We start from the raw sequence: 22,884 nt of genomic DNA on the forward strand, positions 1-22,884 counted from the left end.
ATCCTGCATTGATCACCTACAACAGCTTAGTCATTCACGTCTTGCGCGTGAGCGCAAGCTTTGCTAAATTTTTTTATAGCGATATAATCTTAATTGCTGCAGCCGTTGCACGCGGTGTGTAACATCATCATCGCATCAATCTCGTAAGCGAAGTATCAAAAGAATAGTGTAGCAGGGTTTTTCTACAAATCATTTTTTTTCGTTTATAATGATGGCATATCAGTTACTAAGCCAAGTACCTCGGAAGTGGGAAAAATGTGTTTGGAACTTGAGTAATTCTCTGTTCACATCCCACGTACGTTAACCCTAAAATGGCGCAACTCAGAACGTATGCCTCGTCAGGACCTCCGCCTCATGGCAGCAACTATTTCTGAAGGTAAGTACTTCTGCCGCAATGATCACAACTGAATATCAACGCTAAGGTAGAATATTTTGCAGGCTCAGACAATAACGGACGCACAAATCCCCTCTAATGCATCTGTTTAGAGACACAATGCACCAACAAAACAACTTTCACACAATAAATCGCGTTACATAAAGTCGCTGGTCCTGCACTTCATTCCGCTGGAGGCTTCCATGAGCGCCGCAGGGATCTCTGAAGTTCGGCGAACCCACTCTGCACAGCCGCCTTCAGCTCTTCCAAAGCTTTGGCTTGCCGGTCAAGGGCAGAGAGTAGACTAGAAATATGCTGCAAAAAACAAAGGTATCAGACCAACAGTCCCGAAATAATTTGTAACAGTCTGCCTGCGGCGAGACGCTGTTTTGTAGCGAATTGCTGCAGCACCCGTTACACACTATGAAGTTATTTTGGCGTTAATTAAATCTTCTCCAGGAATATACGTTGCATTTTCAAAGTAGCCGGGTTTGAAGCTTTTGAGGATGGACGATTCAAACAATAATTACATTGACTTACTTCAGCGAGAAGTTGTGTCTTTGTGCGTGTTTTATTTTTGTTATTCATGACTATATCTGGAAAGTTTTCTACAGCGTTATAGGTTGAAAGTATCAATCACGAAAAAAAATGTATGATCACAGATAAGCACTATGCAAAGGAACAACTGCAAAGGAACAACTGTCCGACTGCCAAGTGAACGTGCCTGTTTTGTGAGGGCCACCATGTTCTTCGCCGACACACGCATAAGCAACCCGAATGCCCGCAATGAATGCTGGGGTGAACCGCGCACAGCACACCTCAGCCGAGTGGGGCTCACTGCTGGGGGCCATGAGATGGCATCGCTTCATTTATGTGACACGAAGTAGTGGCCGTTGGCATCATGATCATCATAATCGGTAGACCAAATACAGTAATGCCTCGTTAATTCTAACTCGAATATTTCGAAATATCGGTCATTTAAACTTTTCTCGCCGTGCATTTACCTCCCATTGGTGCTTCTATTTAGCTACGTTCATCTCGCAACGTTTCTTTGGTGAACCAGAAATATTTCGAAATGTTGGCAGGGAGGACAGAAGAAAAATTCCGCTGGGGGCAGCTGATAAGGTTTTCGTTCGAGCGCTTAGCTCCCGCTACGCGCCGAACTCGGTCATCATCATAATCAGCTCGTCTACGCCCACTGCAGGGCAAAGGCCTCTCCCATAGATCTCCAATTATTCCCGTTCGGCGCTACCTGCGACCAATTTATCCCCGAAAACGTCTTGATCTCATCTGCCTATCTAATCTTCTGCCGCCCCCTTCCACGCTTGCATTATCTAGGCATCCACTCTGTCACCCTTAATGACCAACGCTTATTAGCCGAACTCGGTAATGAACAGCAAATTTTCGCGGAGTACGCGCTGCACGTGGCTGATGTCCCGTTACCGGAATGCTGTCTGACGCCTACATCAAAGCGATAGCTGTTGGCGACCGACGTGATCATGCGGGCGACGAGGAGCCTCGCGAAGTGCCTACAACGGCAGAAACAACAAACATGCCGCGCCCGCTTCGCAACGAGGTGGAATGTAGCGGCGATGACGTAAGATTTATGAGATGCATTGACCAGCTCGACGACGCGTATATGGGACGAAATACAAACGCGAAACCGGCGAGGATTACGCCGTTCTCTCCACCATAATTGAGAAAAATATTGTTTTTCCTGCGAATTAGTTTGCCTTGATTACAAAAGCTCCCCTGTGCAGTGGGGCTTTTGTTTCCAGCACTAGCTCTTATAACAATTACCTTGCCGCAAATTTAGAGTAAATTACCTTAACTTTAAACTCCGTTTATGTCGAAATTTTCAGCAGATTTTACGACTGCGAATAAACGAGGGATTACAGTATTTATGCCAATTAAGTGCATTATCGTATGACAAACCACCACCATTACGTAAGCGGTGTCCGAGGGCACCTCCACCTACTTTAGCAGCTTTTTTTCTAGGATCCTTGATACTTGGCGGAAAACGCAATAAAGCAGCAATAACCAATGCAAAGAGACACCCAACCTGTTATTGTGCTTAATAGGAAAACATTACTCCATATTTTAAGGAGTGCCACCTTGAAAGTATTTTCACTGTATACCATGATGACTTGGGGCCGAGACCGGAATGGCAGTGGAAAGAGCACCAATGAATGTATTGTCTTGTCTTAATATCATCGTCCTTACCATTTCCATTTTAAGTCGGTTTCTTCTTCTCTCTAGTAAATAGTTAGAAGCATGATCAATTGCCCTTGATCGCCCTACACATACGCTATTAGCGAAAAACAGTTTTTTTTGTGGAATTAACATGCCCGGAATATTCGCATTGCGGTAAGTACATGCCTCGCTACATAGGTTTTTGTATAGAAGTCCACAACACAATATCTAGGTCCTGTGGTTGCCAGCAGCACTCCACGCTCGCCTGCGGTGCATTGCAAATATGGTCAAATATACCTGCGAAGCTGTCTATTGCAAGTTTGTATAGTAGTGCTGGTCGCAGACTGCCAAACAGGGTCGTGCGTTAGCCTGCAAACAGGGTGGAAACGTTGCAGTGACTCCTCGCGTCATACGACTTCTCTAGAGAGATCTAACATAATTTCCCGCATACCCAGCTTTCTCGCTCAAAATTCCAACCTCTCAGGAACCTAGCAAAACCACTTTAGGAAAGTGATATTTGGCATAAAGCCAGAAGTCAACGTGAGAATGAAAACACTAAGAGAATTTTTCAGGAGTCTGAACATTTTTTGTGTAATTTGCTGTCAAATCTTACTCCCCATGCATTTCTATGCGATAGTTTGCATGGCTTAGGAACCTAGTCGCGCAACGTGCGCGATTTAAAACTGTGCGCAAAGCAAGTATTCGCCCCAAATATTAGCCGCGCAAAAGAACTTTTCATTTCGCTAAAAAGTTACAGAGTAATCATTGTTGAAAGAACTGCCATGAGCGGGAAAGCTGCACATGACATTGTATAAATAAGTTCTATTGTATATACGGGTTACTTTTTGTCTACATAGCGCTAATATATACCGGGCGATCAAAATATGTCGAAAGGTCTTTTAAAAATTAGGCAATTAGATTTACGTGACGACTACCTATATAGTCAGGTTATGCACCCAGGGGAACATATCATCAGGTGGTAATTATTCATGTCGGTGGTATATAACTGAAATTGAATAATTATGTTTTCAGTGGCTGCCGTGAGCGGGCATGTTTGTATTTGAAAGTTAGACGCAATCACGTTTTTACGCAGTTTCAGTTGTCAGAATTCTTCTAGCGCATTCGAACTCCGAGATATCGGACTGCGAAGGTTAATTGGCGTTCGCATGATTACGCATCCTAGACAGTGACGACCGGCGCAAAGATCCTCCCTTTTGGTCTGTGTTTCGATAGCGGCGTCGATTACTGCAGATTGCGATAACGGTAGCCAAGACCGAAAGGGTGCCAGTTATCACTTTTGTTTATGCCTCCACCCCATTGTTAAACTAAACACCGTACATAGCAAGCACATCACAAAAAGGAAGCGCTTTGCGCCGGTCTTTACTGTCTTGCACGCGTAATCATGGGGACAAGATTTAAACATCGCAGTTTGATACCTTGTAGTACGGATGCGCTAGAAGAATTCTGCCAAATTAAACTACGTAGAAAACGAATTGCGTTTAACTTTTCAGTGCAAACATACCTGCTTAGTACAGCCACTGAAAAGTTAATTATTCAATTTTTGTTAGCCACTCCACCGACATCAACAATCACCACCTAATTCCGCGTTTTCCTGGGCGCATAATCTCACTGTAGGGGTGGTCTTCAAGTAATTATAAGCGCCTCATTTAAAGAACGCCTTTCGGTGCAACTTTAATCCCCTGTTTGCGGTACGCCAATGGGGCCAATTTCGTTAAATCCGTAGCTATGAGCATATGTTCTCTGGGGGGAGATGTATCAACTTCATGTAATAAAAGACAAAAAATATCGGAAGCGGGGAAGAGATTGCGTGTTATCCTCGCAATTTCGATTACCTCAGTTTCGGAACAAATACAACCAAGGTTTCTTTTTTTAATTTCATTTAGGTTGCCATGTCGGCTATTTTTAGTATAATCTTTTGGTGACGCCAATATCTGATATCAGTTTATCGGTAGTGGATATTTAAAGCTTCCTCCTTAAAACGAAGTGTAGAAAAAAAGAAGTACAGAAAGAAGAATAAGGATATCATTATACCGAAAGAAAGAAACGACGATGGAAAGAGGGCTAACAGCCGTAGGGAAATGCCAAACACAAATGTTAAGTGCAAGTACTCGCAGTTTCTTACCAGTTGGATTTGGTCAATGCCTTGCCCATTCCCACTGGCGTCGACCTCCAACGGATCCTTCTTCTCGATTGTCTTGAACGTGGAGAAGCTGGACGCTGTTCTAACCGCGTGTTTTTCTTGAGATGGGAAGATTACATGCAAGAAATCAATTGTCACAGTTTTAGCGTCTAATTAAAACTATGCAATAAACTACGTCTTCGCGCACCTGTGATCCAAATATCCAATTTTTTTACTAAAGTGAAGCATTTGCTCGCAAGGTTAAATACACTAACGGTCTATTTAAAGAAGTGTAATCACCTTAGCAAGCGGCATAATCCGTACATCTACAAGCGAGCGTCAACTTAAAAGACTGCTTCATTGACTTTTCTGAACAGGGTAACGTATGGTGGCGTCATAAATGACAAACAGGCTAATTGAATATCCAACGAAGCATGCCGTAGCTTCAGTGATGGTTACTTCTGCTTCTGGTAGATACTTTTCACTCGGTGTAAAATACATAAAGGCGCATGTACTTGAAGCTGCCTGCATTGTGCTTTTAAACTCATTCACGTACTGGGAGCATTACAGTACTTGACCACTACGGTGTGGGTGCTGGCGTAAATAGTACGAAATATTGGGCGATAGATCCCCGCTTAAGCAGCAAATGCTTAGGGTAAGCTCGTAATCCGCTAGTGCAGTATATGGCAGGGTATAAACTTATTGGGTGAACTACTATCGTCAGCTTCCATACGGTGGCATTCCACTTCCGAGTGTATCCGTACGCCAGGGAAGGCGGTAATGTGGAACAAAGGAACGAAAGCTGTCCTCCCCAGCACTTGCTGCTTAGCGAGGCCAATTATGACACCGGTGCATCAGCCTTCAAAATCAATTAAAGAACAAACGTATGTAACGGTTACCTCGCAAGAAATGCAGGTTGGTGGGACGTTTGTACGGAATTCATGTGTTTATGTTTATCATTATTCGTTTATGCACACCCGCCGCGGTGGCCCAGTGGCTAAGGCGTTGCGCTGCTGAGCACGAGGTCGCGGGTGCGATTCCCGGCCGCGGCGGCCACTTTTCTGATGGAGGCGAAAAGCAAAAACGCCCGTGTGTACGAGATTTCGGCGCACGTTAAAGATCCCCAGGTGGTCAAAATTAATCCGGAGCCCTCCACTACGGCGCGCCTCATCGCCTGCGTTGCGTCGGCGCGTTAAGCCCAACAATCAATCAAATCTTTTATGCATAACAATGGTTATTTTCTATTTATTTATTTTAAACACCTCCTTGTCCAAAGGCGGGCGAGGTACCGTCATTTCTCCGTTTTCGATATTTCAGCGTTTGTTAAATATCTCGAGATCGTTAAATTATTTTGCACCCATTAACTACTGTCTGTGTCGAATCCGATTGAAATCGTTCAATTACATCAAATGTGATCACGTGGACCGTCGAGTAAGTGGTGTGGATTTCAGTTATTCCACTACTGAAGGCTTCCAGCCAGTTTACGGCACCACTAGAGCCATTTGATACACAAAATAACATTCCCAGCCAAAAATTCACTGAAGATCACTGTACCCCCTGATGTGAAATTTGGGCGCGCCGAGGGCTGCCGTCTTCTCGGTCACGGCGCATATCTGCTAAGCCTCAGGAAGGGATCGCGGGATCAGCGAACGCACAGGGACGCATGCTACGCTGGTGTTATCTCGCAATACGCGGGCCCCAGCCGGCCCGCTTATTGTTGCAAATCATGCTGGAACAACCCTCGCAAATTTCCCGTGCTCCGGATTAGCCAGGAAGGGATGCAGACAGCATTGTGTTGCAAATCGGGTTTGAAGCTCCTGCGCATATGTAACGTGGTTTGGATTAGCGGCGAACAAAACAACATTTGAGAAGGAGGAGGTCGAGGAGGGCGCTCCTTATGCGGCGACGCGTGGAACCAGAGTGAGGGGTAGGCAGTGAGAGAGATGCCCCCATAGCCGCGGTTGCCGCGTTCTTTTTCACCCTTCGCTAGACGCTCCTCTCGGTTTTCTTTCTGCCTCCGCTGCTGCGTTCGGTCATTCGATCACGGTGACGCCTACGCCGCGAAGCCAACGGCTGCCGCAGGGCTGCACCCAAGAATTAAAACCACTTGTACTTCATGTGACATCTGCTGAAAGAGCTGTTGTGTCGGCTCGAACGTATACTCCAACTCGTCGGTGAACGGCAGCGCTAACGCCGTGCAAATCGTAGTGTTCGCCTGAAGTAATCGCCGGCCAACGTCAGCGGCGTGAGGCGCCCTCCCATCTCCCACCCCTAACGGGAAGGAGAGAAACCCGCCCTGCGAGACCACTACGCCTTCTATCGGTGGACCTGGGAACCTGCTTCACCTGCAAAAAATGGTTTCACCTGCAACAGCTCCGTTGTCAAAATTACCTTGTCTGTCAGGGTCAGTGATGTGTTAAGATGTCAGTGCTAACCTGTCACTCCAGTGTCGACCTCTTTAATAACCGAGGGCCGTTCATGCTTGCCGTCAACAGCAACAACCCGCATCTCGTACAGGGCGCCCTTCTCCAGGCCATGAACTATGGTGTTGTCTTCGTATTCTTCCTCCATTGAGGTCTCCCAAGTCTCGTCACCCTTCCGGTGGTACTGGACGTAGAAATGGCTGCCCGGGTGCCCCTTAATTGCCGGCAGCCACGTCACCTGCGGCAAACCGCACATGAAGAATCCGAAGAATGCGCTTGACGATTTGCACAGGAAGATTAAAGCGGATAAAACCTATGCTTGGGTAGCGTAAAATACAAGGGAAGAACTCTGCGACCGTTGCTGAATTTGCATTGGAAAGAGTTCTAAGGCTGTCTGCGTCACGACTTAAAGCCTTAGGAGCTCAGTCAAAAACGGTGGGGAACGAATACAAACTTTCCCTTAGCAATTGCAAAACGTAACCTCCAATTTCAATCCAATCTCTCGCCATAAATAAAGCTATTCACATGTTTAAGGCAAGAAACTCGCATCTCTTCCCCGAATGCCATGTTGTTATAAACAAACAATACAACAAGTTAGTTTAAAACAGCTTTCTGCACGTTAAGGACTGCTCGTGAAGCGAACGCTTAAACCTGTCGTTGAAGCTCTACAAATGTCATCTACGAGCCGTAATAAGTAATTTCTCGGAGGGCATGAAGCGCTCCCAGTCCTCCCGCACTAGAAATGCTCTAGGCAGTTGTACAGATATTTGGCCCCAGCGACTTACTTTTTCAAGGTGTTCCCAACAGCGCAGGCAGCGCACTTCTATGTTCCCTTTACCTGTGGACATCTTCGTATGTGTGGCCTTATGCACCGTTCGCACTTTGGAGACCAGTGTTGCCTTCTCTTTGAGACTAAGGAAGGCACTGCACTCGAAAGCAATGCTTAAAACGGTCGATATCAACTCACCGTACCTGGCCTGTGCAATCGTTGTTCTAGACAAGCATGCGAATGTCTAGAAGCAACACGCTTCCCGCCTAGTTTGTGAAGGACTAAACAACCTATGCGGTTTTTGCGGGGGGACATCACAATTATGAGACAGGAAAACGTTGGGACTATAGTTACCACGTGAGCACTTATTGTGAGGCCAATAAAGTTACAATCATTCTGAACGCCAGATGTCTGAACTAAAACCGGCTAATGGCAGAATCCCTACTCCAGACTGCGTCTTTCTATGCAGGTTTTACGTTAGCATTTTATGTTAGGGAAAGGCGGTCCTTCTTATAGTACTAACGCGTGGGGGGATACCAATCGTCGGGGAGCGTAGACAAAGGCATTAGCACGAAAATCAGTTGCAGTGAATAAAATGATAAACGCGAACATTGACTAAAAACCCCAAGTACCGACACAGTCCACAGGATGCATTACCCCTTGCCTTACGCCATACAAACAACTGTGCTTGCAAATACAGTAATATAAATCCAAAGTCTCACTACGACCATGTTACATGGTTAAAGGCATCAAAAATCCTCCAGGCAAGTCCCTTATGTTGAAATATAAGGAAAGCTGTAAACCTTATTACCGTGGCTCTTCATTCCCGAAGTGGCAGGCAGACTCGTGATCGCCGGTTTCTACTCCCTCGAACAGTGATTACCGCCGTTCCGCGCAAATAAGAGACACGTGAGTTATCCAGTACCCCGTTATAAAGGGTTAGGAAGTAATGAAGGGAACCTAGGTTGTTTACGTGCGCAGAAGTATCCTGTCCAAAGATGAAACTTTTATTCTCAAACAAAAAATAGATCAAGACGGAAATATAAACGGAATAGACAGAAATAGAAATATAACTGGTGTCTTGTAATCAATCCCCGAAACGTAATAAGTATGCTACGAGGCTTATTCTGTACGCCTGTGGTCCGAATAAAGAAGCGTAGTGAATAGCCACAAGGTAAACCGATTTATCTTCTCGGTTCCTTACTAATTTGCCCTTAAGCGACGTTTGGAAAGCAGCCATTGCGTCGGCCACATACCTGAACTTCTTCCTTGTCTTTGCCACCCGGCAGGAGCACCCAGGTGAAATCTGGTACGTCAGGCAAACGATCCGATGGATCACCGGTCCTCGCCTCCACGAAGTAGGGGTCGCCTGGGCCTTCCGCCGTAGTGGCACGGATAATTACACGGTAACTGGTGCGAGGTTTCAGGCCAGCAAGTTTGGCGTGCAAGACAAGTGGGTCCTTCACGGGCGGCGTCCTCTCCATTCTGAATCCCAAGTCCGTACCACGCACCTCCTGGTAGAAGATGCGGTAGCCCGTAAGCACGCCATTGGCCTCCGAGGGTGGCTTCCACACTAGATAGAAAGCGGTTGAACCCAAAGAGATTGCTTCAAGGGATGCAACAGGACCAGGGGTACCTTCCGGCGTAGTCAATTCGACAAGTTCTGTGGCCGGGCCATCGTGCTGATCGTTGAAGACTCGCAAGCGGACAATATTTAGCGAATAAGGTCGGAAGATTGACACTATCGCAGTGGTGGCGTCGGCCGTCAGAGCTGATTCCCTCTCTGTCCTCCCGCACTCTTCCCAAGTGCACGTCTGGATCTTGTAGCCACGAAAGTGGCCCCGTACTGTCTCCGGCTCCACAGGATTCCATGCGAACTCGGCTGAGCGACTGTCCAGCAATCGTACCAATCTAAAGTCAGCTGGGGCTGTGAGCGGCACATCTTCACCCGAGTAGCCTTCTACTTCTCTCGCAGCCGTGTTCGCCTGGCCTCTACGGTTGTGGGCTTCAACCTTGATACGGTAGCGTTTGAACGTTGGCTGGTCGTCCACCACGTAGTGGTCTTGCCTCCAGTCCTCGATGTTCCGGGAGTCCCACATCACACCTGGGATGTCATCGCGCTTCCAGAGCACCTTGTAAAAGAAGCCCGGCGCGTTGTGTTCGAAAGGAGACATGGGAGTCCAACTGATGACCAGGTTGTCGGGGCGTTCCCCGCGCCCCATGACGCCGTGGGGGTTCTTGTGCGGCACGCCCTCAGGTGTGCTGCACTTTGAAGATGCTTCTGAGGGAGGTGAGTACCCGTACTTGTTGCGCGCCAACACGCGGAACGTGTAGTTTGCCCCGGGACTCATCGGCACGTACGACTTTGTTTCGGTTGCCGGGATGTTCACAGCCCCATCTTCCCAGTTTTCTCCGTCGAAGCCGGTATTATACTGGGTGAAATACGAGAGGACAGGCGTCCCCCATTCCAGTGTAGGCTTCCATTCTATGACCGCGACAAAACTGTTGCAGTCCACACGCAAAAACTCGGGTGGACTCGGTACGCCTGCAATGAAAAAAAGTGGACGACGAAAGGCAAAAGTCAATCCCATTTCTCCATCACAATGCAGTGTTTCTGCGAGATTTCGTTTTGGCTTCACTAATGAGCGCGTGCGCATGCGCCCGAGAGCGACTGCGTCTGGCTATAGCTTTCCCGTAAATTGATTTTATTCACAATGCCGTGTATAGCCCCACAGCGTGGCTACGTAGCGTCATGTAGCCAGGAGAGAAGGAAGAAACAGGCGTGATTCTTCCTGGTGTCGCACCCGCCTTTGTTTTACCTGCTCACACGCTCTCAAGGACTAATTATACTTTCCCACCTCCGTAGTCAACTCTTATATTGTAAAAACGGTGTCATTCTTTGGACTCCCAGAAATAGAATAGCAATGATGTTTTATTTTCAGCACAAAGTCAAAACCAATCCGAAGGTCTCTTTCTAAAATATTGGCAGCGACAACCTGCGAACAGGGTGAAGAACCGGAACCGGGACCGAACAGAAAACCGGAACCGAACCCGAATTTTCGACCGGAGCCGGAACTGAACCAGAAGAGTTTTTTTCAGCCATTTTGGAACTGAACCCGAACCAGAACGAATCGAAGGAACCATTCTGAACCGGTTCCTGGGCTTCAAAAATATAATTTATAGTTTTCAATTATGCTGCCCTACTTTCCGTCTGAGGATATTTTTGCCACTCGCCCGACAGCACCAGATAATATTTTGCATATTCTGTTATCCCACCATAACCAATCAGGTTATCTTATTATTATTACCGTCAAATTAATGCAAAGTTGTCCTATATACCATCAGTTTGCGTAAGACATTCCGCATCTCCCCCATTTCTTGTTGGCATTTAGAATAAGTTAAGTTAGAACGTATATTCCGAGGCAACATATCATGGATTATTCTTCATGGTTTCTATCGGCATGGTGTAATATTGTGTGAACTTTTCAATGTGTGGTTAATTTGTATATATCCCTATCTCCTTGTGAAGACCTTCAGGGACACTATCAATGATAAATCTATATATTCCAGTTATTTTCGTTTGAATGGTCAGTTGTATGCAAGCAGCAGTGAGACATAAACACTCCAAGATCTCTACGTCATCGGCACTTTTTTTGTACAGTGCGGTTGTGTCTCTTCTGTTCTAAGAGGACATAAGAATTGAAAGCCATTTTGGGGCCTTCTCATTTCCGCTGTTACAGTAGATGCGACAGAATTTCCACATCATCTTCAATCTTCTGAAAGTTCAAATTAAGGGAGCATGAAAAAAAGTCGATTAACGTGGATTAGCGGGTAGGCTGCGTGGATTACCGAGATGAGTGGAAGAGCTAATGGGAATTATTGGAATATGTGTGTTGATTAATTAGGATTAGAAGAATTAGCGGGTCGGTTAAGGTGACTTATAGGGTCCTACCAACCACAATATCTTTGGGGTCTGTGGTATTTGTAAATGTTGCGGCGCTCTCCTTGTCAACCAATCAGAAAATCTATTTCCGCGGCAAATAGCAGCACAGTTATGTGATGGCCACCTGAATGCTATAAAACTTCTTTCTTTATGCACGTTTTACGCTGTTATGTTGTTTGTAGTGTAAGATTTGCATCTCGAACTGAAGTTAATAAATAATTGCCTAATGCTTATTTTATGTTCATCCACGGGTCTTCAAAACAAGTATATTTGTGAGGTAAGACTGTAGGAAGCAACTAAACTGAAAGAAAAAGTGAGGAGCGATCAATTGGATTTATATGAAGGACATCAAATAGCATTCTTCATTGTATTAATGCTTACAGCGCGAACAATTAGGCGAAGGGCGAAAGAAAGTGGCTACACGCACAAGCGCTGAAACCGGCAGCGCTTGTCCGTGTAGCCGCTCTCTTTCGTCCTTTGTCTAATTGTTCGCACTGTAAGCATTATTTCAATGGAGTACCAATTCGCTCAAACTCTCCCGTTATTAGCATTCTTCAATACCTTCTCTCCTTTTTTGCTACAGTTCTGCAGCCTTCGACAGGTGCAGCATGTCTATCTCCGGACACAGCCCCCTCCAACCCTAGGAAGCGTGCGATAGCGGTGCCAAAGTTATCATAACATCCAATCGCCCAACGGCCGACTGGATGTTTCAATTCTAATAATTAATCAGAAACCACCAATGAGACCAGTCAGGATTATATGGGCACCAGCTCGTAGCGACACCTTCGACAACGAGATCGCCCACCTCGTGGCTCGAGATTTGACCCGCCGAGACAGCTCTGATGCAGCAGAGCTCGAGCGTATGCATCCTCGAGTCACATACCAGAAAATTATGCAGCACTGCAGGTTCTGCCGTAGAACGTATTCCTCCCCGAACAAATAGCAACCGATTACCCAGGCAGATTATTCCGTGCCTTGCAGGCTAACACCTCCCCGCAACCCTCGAGACTTCCACTCTTTGACCGGGCACAATTCTCTCCACTTCGCCGCTTCTGTCGAGAGCCTGGGATGCTGAGATACCTATCAGGCGGCTACGACAAATCTACCCTACACCCCCCAAAATCCATCCTGCCACGGAGCCTTGGGAGAGCCTTGGCCAGTTCGGGCCTCAAAGATCAGCTGCGCCTGATCGAAAGGGCTGTAGACACGGCGCAAGCTCAAGGCATCCTTAAATAAGGACGCCGCTGTGATAATTTTGCTCGATTTAAATACAGTAATTCATTCTCTCTCTCTCTCTCTCTCTCTCTCTCTACGAGCGACGACCACCTCTGCTTGCGACTTCACCAAGATTTATCTTTCCTAAAACCTAATCGCTAGCACCTGTCACTGAAGCGCGATTAGCTAGTAGTTATCGCACATGCTTCCCTATATTCAGTCAGTGAGCCCTATTTTCCTTCTAGCTGGTGTGGTAGGGGATGAAATGTTGGGAGAAAGACATCCCTCTAAACGCCACGTGCCACACGTGACAGTTGTGGCTTACGCCGAGGCGGGACAGTTTTCGATTTCTATCACTGCTAACGATCTCGTGTTAAAGCTAAAACGCCGTTGAAACTATGGGCACCCGAAGAGCGTAGCAAAGCCACCAAGTTATTTGCAGTGCGAATTTTTTTCCTCATTGTGTGAAAATACGTGTGCGTGCGCGCTTGCGGGCGTAGATATTTCATGGTACCAGAACAGATGGCGGGCGCGCAGGCTCTGTGCTACAAAGAGACCTTCCCTGCCCCAAAAAGAGGCTGCCCGCTTGCAAGTAAACTACCTGCCTGCCGGAATGCCGGCCAGCTAGAAAATTCCGGCGATGCTGTGAGATTTTGAGATGAGGGGTGGCCCGTCGCGAGCCGGCCAGTGGTGGGAGGCAGGCGGGGTGGTTGCAAAGCCGCTCCACGGCGACACTCTAGGCTACCAAAAAACGACGGTGGACGGACGGGTCGTCTGGTTAGTTGACAGATGGGGCAATGGACATCCTCAAAAGAGGCTGCCCATGGCGCAACAAGGGGGGAGATGGGGCGTCGGAGGCACCGGGCCTCTGCCAGGAGGCTGCATGGTTGCCTTCTAGAAGACTGAGGCAAAGATGCACTATTTGAAGACGAGGTGCGGCCCGTCACTGGTCTCCGAGGGGCATGGACGAGAAGGCGGTACAGCGGCTGCTACGTAGAGTCATGATTTAGAGCGCAACCCTTACGCGCCCTCGTGTGGTTTCGCCTACTCCCTCAGTGTCGGCCTCCCTGTAACCGAGAGAACGAAGAGGCCACCGGAGATAGAGTGAGCAGGAAAGCGGAGGATGAAAGTATGGCGAAAGTGTGAGGGGGAGGGCGGAATGTCTAGAAAGCGCCAGACATGCTCCCTGGCGGCCACGTGCTGTAGAGCGCGCGCAGTCATGCGTTCGCCGATGATGCGATCACTTCATGAGACACGGCAGCCATGCGCCGTCGCCGAGGAGACTGCATGCGCTGCACTCAAATTTCGAATTGCCGGGTATAGTATTCCTCAGCCAATTTTTAGGGGCGAAGCTCCTAAAGCCATGGGTCTGTCTATCCCTTGTGTCTCGTGGTACATGACCGCCGCATGCTTTCGGAGATGTCGCAAAGTGGGCCGCGTTGCACGCGCAAGAACCGGCTGCAACCGGCAGCGCAAACTCGGCACCGGGAGCGCGAGCTTGTCTGTGTTCGCCAACGGAGGCGCGAGCGCACGTGCACTGCGAGGGGGAGATCACGCAAGAGATCACGCCACGAACGCAGGCAGTCGTTCTCGGAGATCGAACGAGACGCAAGGACCTTTGCTCGTTTCCTCTCGTCTTGTTCGGGCACAAGTTCGCCCTAAATAAAAGTTCTTTCTTTACCGTTGTGTCCTATCCTACGTGACAAATTGTGGTGGAGGTGCGGGGTAGTCCTCGATGGCGCGGGGTCTTTCACCAGGTCTGGGCCTGGGAGCATTGACTCCGAAAATAAAAGTTGATTTGTACAATGTACGCACACAGTCTTACGTCTTTCTTAATGATGTAATGGGCGAACATTCACGGGAGAGTTACGGTTACCGATGATCTCCCCCTCTCGAGCTTCGCCCCACTTATCATCATTCATTCCGTGGATATGGCGCGATTTTTTTTGGTTTCCTCAAGAAAATAACCACAGGGTATGAAACTGCGGGCTTATGAGCCAAGAGTAAAATTAACCTAAATTTTAAAAATGAAGGAAACTAAATTAATAAAAGTAAACTTCTGACATAAAGAGTAATGCTTTCACATTCACACACAACGCAGCCTTACGTGTCCCAGCGAACCTGTCATTTCGTTTCAGTTAGTGTTGTAATCAATGAGCTACCATAGAAAACATTTTGCAGTAGATTGTACGTTTAAACGAGCTCTTCAACACTTTTTACAAACACTTTGACTTTTTGCGTCGCTTCTGGAAGCGCTGCGAAAGCTCACGGAGCGACACTGCGTGATTTCCTCGTCGCAGCGAATACACCTTCTTTTCTGCTTTAATTTTGTGACTTTCTCTTCAAAGTGGCTATCAAATGAGTTCTTTGCTGCAACTTAGAGAAACCCGGCTAATATCCGATACACCTCTGTAATGACGTATTTCGAGCGGTCGAAGGACGGGACGACCGGGAAGGAAGGAAAATATTTTGAGCAAGTTTTTAAGTTATCTTCTGGGCAGAAAACAGAAATTTTTGGGTTGGGTACTTCGCGACCCCCTAATAGAAGTTCTGGATCTGTTGGTTGACTACGTTCTGCAAGCATTCAACATTCAGAAAAAAAAGTTTACAAAGTGCTGCAAGGTTTCTTTAAGTTGGCCAGGACAAGCTATGTCCATAAAAAGACGTACATTATAACTTTGTTTTTATACCGACGTTACAGAAAAGCGAAAAGTGTGCAAAAAAATTATCAGGGAATACATTCATGCCTTTTTCTTCAAACCCATTCGAACCCGTCTGAACCGCATCGAACCAGTTCGAACCGGAACGGAGTTGTGCTCTGGAACCGAACCCGAAAAGCTTGAACCCGAACCCGAAAAAATAGTGGTTCGGCACCCTGCCTGTGGCACGCGCACCCGTCAGGAACATCTCTACAACACTCGATTGCATAATTGTCAGAGCTAGACAGCGCTTTTTAGCAGCCCTGCACTATCACGATACGCCACTTTAGTAAGTATCCCTAGTTCAAGGACGAAGCAGCACGCATAACGAACCTTGCACGATGAGAGTGGTGTCGGCGAAGTCGTTGTCAAGCCGGGTGTGCGCTAGACACGTGTACTTGCCGGCGTCCAACGGGACAGTCCGTGTGATGGCAAGGGAGTTATCCGTCAGCACCATGAGGCGCGGATCGCCGGCGAGGTCAAGAGGCTTTCCATTGAATAGCCACTGAATAGTAAGATCCCGGCGAGGGTCCGTCTCGGCACCGCACCTGAACGTCACTCTCTTGCCAACTTCGGCCTGTCAGAGAAATATGATGGTGCAAGTGGGAGATAGAAACAGTTCCCGACATATCACAACAAGCCACATGTGCCAAACATGTTTTCCGTCAAGATTGTTTTAACGGCACGTATTCTTGGCGACTTATGCACAATTTAAGAACTGATAAGAGCTTCGTAAAGCAGTCAGAGGACCCCCGAGGCTCGAAGTCTGACCTTCGAAACGAAGAATGTGGATAAAGGGAAGTGGTGCCGGCACGAACTAGAAGGGCGGGAAAACGGGGTTGAACAGGTTCCGGAAATTTGGCCTTCAAAATAAGGATATGGCTGCTGTGGGAGCAAGTGAAGAGAATGAAGGTTTGGGAGGGAGAGGGAAGGATGGAGGTGGGTGAGTAAAAAAGGGAAGGGGCCAAGGCCATTTCAGTTGATGAAAACAACTCTGCCTCTGCAGCATATCTTTTTCCTACCAAAAGGCTCGAACTAAACAAACTGCCAACCCATGCTGATTTCTAGAAATACAAACATAAGACCAACGATGCGGCCCTAATCTGTTATGCTGCCTAGGCGCATGAGGCTCGCGCTGTCATAAAGAATGGCATTTGGCAGAACGCCATATACTGAAGGAAAACCACACCAACGCCGCAAAACGTTCTGTACGGGGTTAAGCAAACAACTGCATTTCGACCAGGGCTTACTGCTACAAAAACAAACAGCGAACTACTTATTTTGTCTTCCTCGTTTAACACCCACCCTTTCTGTTATCACTATCAGTATTGTGACAGAGCGAAAATTCACAAGTTACCGCCGCTAACAGCTAAAAGTACTAGGGCTCTCAATACAATAAACTCACGCGAACTACCCATACCTCAATCACCTAAGTGCCCTGATCACCCAAACTATTGGCAGTCTCCGACGCATCGACCTCCGTAATCAGACCTCATGCAGGCCACACGTCTATGATTCATTCAAGCTTTCATTATCAGTCGACTCACCCACCTTCTCGCGCACCTCAATACACCCCACTCCTAGCTTGAAAAAATGGGTATCGTGCTGCATAGTCTACAGAGTGGCCCTGTACGTACCCCACAACAATTTCACTGCCAGGCTAGGACTTGGTATTCAAAAACCTCTGAACAACTCACCGAGGCCCATCTACTGGACCAATCATATCAGGCCTAGCATCCTCCCCTGCCGGACTGACAATTCCCCACCCATCTTACATCCATGACCCCATCCTCACGTTCCTTCCAGCCCGAATCACGCTCTCATCCGAACAATATTGCCGCGATTCATGTATGGGTTTGTTTATTTATTGTTTGTTTACTGCCCGGCCACGCTCGCCTCTGTTATCTGTGTCCCAAGCGAAGCGCGTCTTCCATTCTCTATTTTATGCCGCACCGGCTATCTCATTCAGATAAGCAGACTGTTTCGCCCTAACGTCACTAGCCCAGAATATTCTTCTTTGATCTACAATGTTTCGGATGTAAATCGACGGTTCCAGAAACACTCGCGCCGAAAGATAAAAGCTGCAGAGCAGACGCCGCGGCCTTCCAATCGCCGGAGCTCGCCTGCACACGTCACTTTGTTGACTGCTGCTTCGCCGCCTGTGTATTCGTTGAGTTGTTAGGGGGGCACAAGTTCGCTCCAATAAACTTGTTTTCTTTGAAGACAACTGCGTAGTCTTTGACTTCGTGACAATATCCTATCCGGACTGCTATCATGAAACACGCACCCCAGAATCCATGTCGTCGTACGGAGAAACGCACACGTCACGTAATGCAAAAATACCCCACCCACTCTTCAACACTTTCTGCGGATGCCACTGGTTACCTCCACCACACAGCCTGGCAGGTCATCAACATTAGCGATTCCCCAGACTCACATCTATCGGTATCCGCGCCCATAGAACTTCCTACAATAACAACTAGAGAGGAATCTGGCGCTGCGATATTCCGCCGCAATGGGCGTGATGGGTATTTTTGGATTCGGATTCGCCCTCGATGGCTTCTTGATTGAAACGCTCCGTGGATTGAATCATGCAGGCGGTTCCGTTTTTGTTTTGTTCTTACCTGAACGCATTTGCCCACCCGGGGTGTTAGAAGAAGTGTTTAAAAATACGTTTCTCCTTGAACTCCGTGGCGCACGCGCACTGACGCCGCCCTGAGTGGAATGTTTATTAACCAGAGTGGCGAATTGGGTGGCTTATCGAATCATTGCCGACACAGCGATCAGCGAGCACGGAAACGCACCTGACGGCGCTGTGTGCGGCGAAGTTGGAGTTGCGGCGCTGCTCATTAGGCAGAGCAATGTATTTTCGAAGCCGATGACGGTTGCGAATTGCTTGGAACAACCAGACATCTCTTGCGAACCGGCTCCTACGCCGTAGACCAGCAGTACCGGCGCCTCATAGGAACGCTGCTTGTATGTCACTAATTTAGGCTAGAATAACTTCTCCAAAGAGTAATGGGTTTTAGGAGCAGGAAACGTTTCTTAAGATTACAAACTACAAGCGTCGAAACATTTACAAACAACTTTTGGAGAAGCCCGCGTCCCGCTGTAGTTGGCAGCAAATGGCAAATCTACTCCGCAAACCTCCTCGACTCCGCGTCTGCTTTCTATTTAACCGCGCCGTTTTATTTCCCACAAAACATGTTTTTGGTCAATAACTTTCTTGTTTGCCATTTAATTTGTAAACAGGCAACCGTACAATAAGAGTTGTGTTGACAAAAGGCACAATTTGCGCAGCCTTAGGCCCGTTTCCAAACTACGCAACGCGGTTCCATAACTACCCATCATTCCCATAGAAGCGTAAGCGCCGTCTCGGAGTTCGCGTTGGCACTAGCGCCAGTTTCCCCTCTAGTCATTATTGTATGAAACTCCACGGTCGCGCCTACTCATTGACATTCACAGAAAAGTGGGTCATAGCCCTAGTTAGTCCTCTCTCAGGGCCTTACCCAAAAAATGTTCGATTCTGAAAATCTGGACACACATCATGCTAAGTTATTCAGATTATTCAGCGCAATCCCTCACCTTACGACCATTTGCGAAGATGACGACCCCACCAGCCACACAATATTTGTGTAAGCAAAACTCTTCCCCCTCCTCCTGCGTTGACCACTAGAAGGCGGTATTCGAACCTTACGAAACTTGCTACCGAAGTCACTGCTGGGCTACTGCCCGCGCCCTTCACCAGTTTTTAGAATCGCATACTGCAAAAGAAGTGTATTCCTCCTTCTTAAGCGGCCGCGTACCTCTGCGCGGTTGCAGACCGGCACCCTCGTGCAACTTCGGGCCGCGTATGCCACTGGTCTCCGTTGTGTCTTGACGACTACCGTCCGCATGACTCGTTCAAAGAAGAAAAACAGTGATTTGCACTGAGTTGCGCTCAATTGGAGTTGCGGCTGCCCTTACAATTTCAGCATTAGTACTTTGTCTTAGTGAATTTGTCAGCATAGTGAGAGGTAGGCAGAGTAAACATGTTGATTTTTATCACCGAGGGAGGGTTTAAGCTGACCTCTTCCTTTCAGGATCCCATTAGCACAGGTCGCTTTATCTGCCTTCTTCACCAACTTGAGAGGAGGCTACTGTACTCTCCAAAAAGCTGATAAGTGTTGAAGGCTGGCCAAATGTTCTTAGTGTACAGCCGACAACATGTCAACAGTGTCCCTGATTCCCCAAAAACACGGCATGCAAGGGTATGCACGGCAATATAAAGGCATCTTTTGGGGCAGGGTAAGTGTTAGTTTGTAGGGCGCGAAGTATTTTTGTAGGGCCCTTCGCTAGTTGTTTCTGCTGTGTGGCGCGTTTTTTAAATTTTTTTAACCATTTTAATTTTTGAATTTTAAAAATTTAAATTTTAAATTTTAAATTTAAAATATGTTTTAAATTTAAATTATTTTAAATTTAAAATATTAAGTTTAAATTATGTATGTTCAATTTAAATTATGTTTAAATTTCAATTATGGCATTTTAAATTATGTCAGTACAAAAGTTTGATTTGCAAGATGTCCTAAAAAGCACTCACTTTCCTATGAGCATGCCGCAGGTGTAGATTAGTAGTGTAAATCGCCAGTTAGATTTTGTATGCTTACAAACTATGCCCCGTGTGCCCTTTCCTCTTGATATTTAAAGGTGTTGTGCCACCAAATTTGTTGCTTGTGCATTCTTTGTTGCAAACGTTTTATAATTCGTTAGAAAGCATGATACATGCTCTCACATGCACATATTCTGAGTAAAAAATTTATTATCGCACGATTCATGTGAACAGGATTCGGTTTCGGTTTCTGGGCGCCGATTCAAGCAGTGACGTCACAGTGTTGCGAGGAGACTCTGCCACGGCGGCGCTGCGATACGTTGCGACTTTACTGCGGCGTCTGCTCCCCCGCATACGTGCTTCACCACGGAAGTAAACACGCCGACTCGTCACATCAAGCCGCGACAGCTCCGCTGCGGATTCTTTGTCTGCATCCTCGGATGAAGACAAATGAAAACCATGGATATGCAAACCATGAGAATGCTAAAAAAAAACGCTCAAAAAAAAAAGTGCCCTCGCCGCGAATCGAACCCGCAACGTTGACCGTGCGGGCGGAACGCGCGAGACCACTGAGCCAGCGAACAAACGGTTTCTCACCGCGATATAGCCAGTGTACTAGATGGAGGCCCATCCTTGCAGTCGTACGTCGGTGTTTACTAGCTAGTTTACAGAATTCCTGGCTTGTAAACTAAAATTTCTTAAATAGCGCTTGCGCAGCAAGGTTCCGCGAAGCCCCCGCGACAGCTTATCGCCATCAACTCTGCTCTTCTGCGAAAGCGCTCGCAAAAATAAGTGTGCCCGGCTGCGACTGCGATTTTGCACTGAAGGGATAGTGCTTGCCGTACTTTGGTTTTACGTTTTACGTTAAAAACCTTTGCCGATACTGATCTCTTATTACCCAAATTACCCTACGTAACTGTTCTTCTGCACGAAACTGACCTTATATTTTCTACAGGTGAGCCGATCGCACACGCATTCCGGGGTAGCGGCGTCGCCGAAGAGCACGGCCGAAGCGTAGAACGCCAAAATACGGGTCGCATTAGCGCTAGTGTTGAGTTGTATGGGCTTCATGGAACTTACTGAGTTTATTACCCTCCAGAAACTAACAACATAGAGCCCCGTTCATTGCGGCACGAATGTTGTCGGGGCGCAGTTTTCGCTTCTCGGTCGATTGACGACGCGTCGTGCGACCAGTCAGGCGACCGGTTCTGTTGGCGTCTTCGGTCGGCGAGTCAGTCACACTACGGCGACTTTCTATCGGCCGACGTGTTTGTTTCGCCGTCGGCGTAGTGTGACAACGCGGTCTGGCAATTCGGCAGTTGGCCGAGGTTTTGGCGACTCGTCGGCGTCGCGTCGTCGTCGCCTTCGTATCGGTACAGTGTGTCGATACGACCAAGCGACCAAACTGTGGTAACTGGAGTTCACGTTGACGTCGCTCGAGTCGCTAACGTTGTATGACGTCACAAACTTTGCTGTGCTGGCAATTTACTGACGTCATGGTTAGTGGCGCTAGCGATGGGTCCCGATTTCCATTAGAGCATTTAGGTAATTTTTAGAAGCGAATTAAAATATATATTAAGCGCTTGCTGTACCCAGCACTTCGTGTTGAGGGTCGTTGCATGCAGAGGAAGCCTATAGCAGGCTTTTTACAGAGTTAAAATTTGGTGGCACAACACCTTTAAGTTTTTATTGTGTGAGCTCTTTGTCCACCAGCAACGCAACCGGCCCATGCTCACTATTCATATCAGTAAACTTCGACACTCTAATTTGACTGTCCGGTTCGTCCCATGGCTAAAACGCTAGCGGGGCTACTGGACCCGGCAATGGGAAGTCGCACGTGAGGGGTGATGATAATGATAGTCGGTGTGTAATGGCGCAATGCCCACTAGGGCCAATGGCGCCAAAGAAAAAGTTATTTGATGACAGCTGATGTAAATGTAAATATTAATTTATGCAAGTAAAAAAGTTAAACGAAAGAAAAGCAAATCAACATGGCTGGTTTATAGCAACAGGACTATCACACATTACACACTAAACTTTTTACACCCTTTTTGGCCGAAAAGGGTGTAAAAACCTTGTCTCATGGCTAACACCCTTAAAAGGTGTTTTCGCAAAAAAGGTGTACAGACGAAAAAAGGGTGTGAGAATAAAAAAAGGGTGTTAAGCTCAACACCATTAAAAAGGGTGTTGTGGATGCTCAACACGCTTACAAAGCGGTGTTGAGGACACTCAACACCCTAAAAAAGGGTGTTGAGCATCCTCACACCGTTTTTTAAAGGTGATGGCATGCGCAGTACCATGGTGCTGCGCGTGTCATCACCAGGGCCTTGGAGGCTTACGACCTATCACCATGGTGTCCTAACGCAATTCATGGTGACAGGTGTATGTCTGGAGGCTCTGTAAGTAAATGAAACGCAACAATTTATGACTAACGGCGCAATTTTAAATTATATATACAGTTACCCCTCGTGGCGTCAAACTCGGATATCTTGAAATATTGGTTAACTTGACATGACACACACAAAAAAACCTAGCCTGAAC

General features: G+C 47.2%; 1 protein-coding gene across 1 annotated transcript in view; it reads right to left on the bottom strand.

Moving 5' to 3' along the window:
- Positions 1-468: 468 nt before the first annotated feature.
- LOC144158431 (neuroglian-like) overlaps positions 469-22,884 on the bottom strand; it is a 64,008-nt gene continuing 41,592 nt past the window's right edge. Inside the window, exons 4-8 of the mRNA XM_077689314.1 lie at positions 16,089-16,332; positions 9,155-10,443; positions 7,142-7,367; positions 4,710-4,825; positions 469-688 (exon numbers count right to left, since the gene is read on the bottom strand). Of these exons, the coding sequence (XP_077545440.1) occupies positions 557-688; positions 4,710-4,825; positions 7,142-7,367; positions 9,155-10,443; positions 16,089-16,332 (2,007 nt within the window). The 3' untranslated portion in view covers positions 469-556. The remainder of the gene's footprint in view (positions 689-4,709; positions 4,826-7,141; positions 7,368-9,154; positions 10,444-16,088; positions 16,333-22,884) is intronic.

This window comes from Haemaphysalis longicornis, unplaced genomic scaffold (genome assembly GCF_048455015.1).
Source record: "Haemaphysalis longicornis isolate Haplotype H1 unplaced genomic scaffold, Haemaphysalis longicornis Haplotype H1 scaffold_10, whole genome shotgun sequence".
Taxonomy (NCBI): domain Eukaryota; kingdom Metazoa; phylum Arthropoda; class Arachnida; order Ixodida; family Ixodidae; genus Haemaphysalis; species Haemaphysalis longicornis.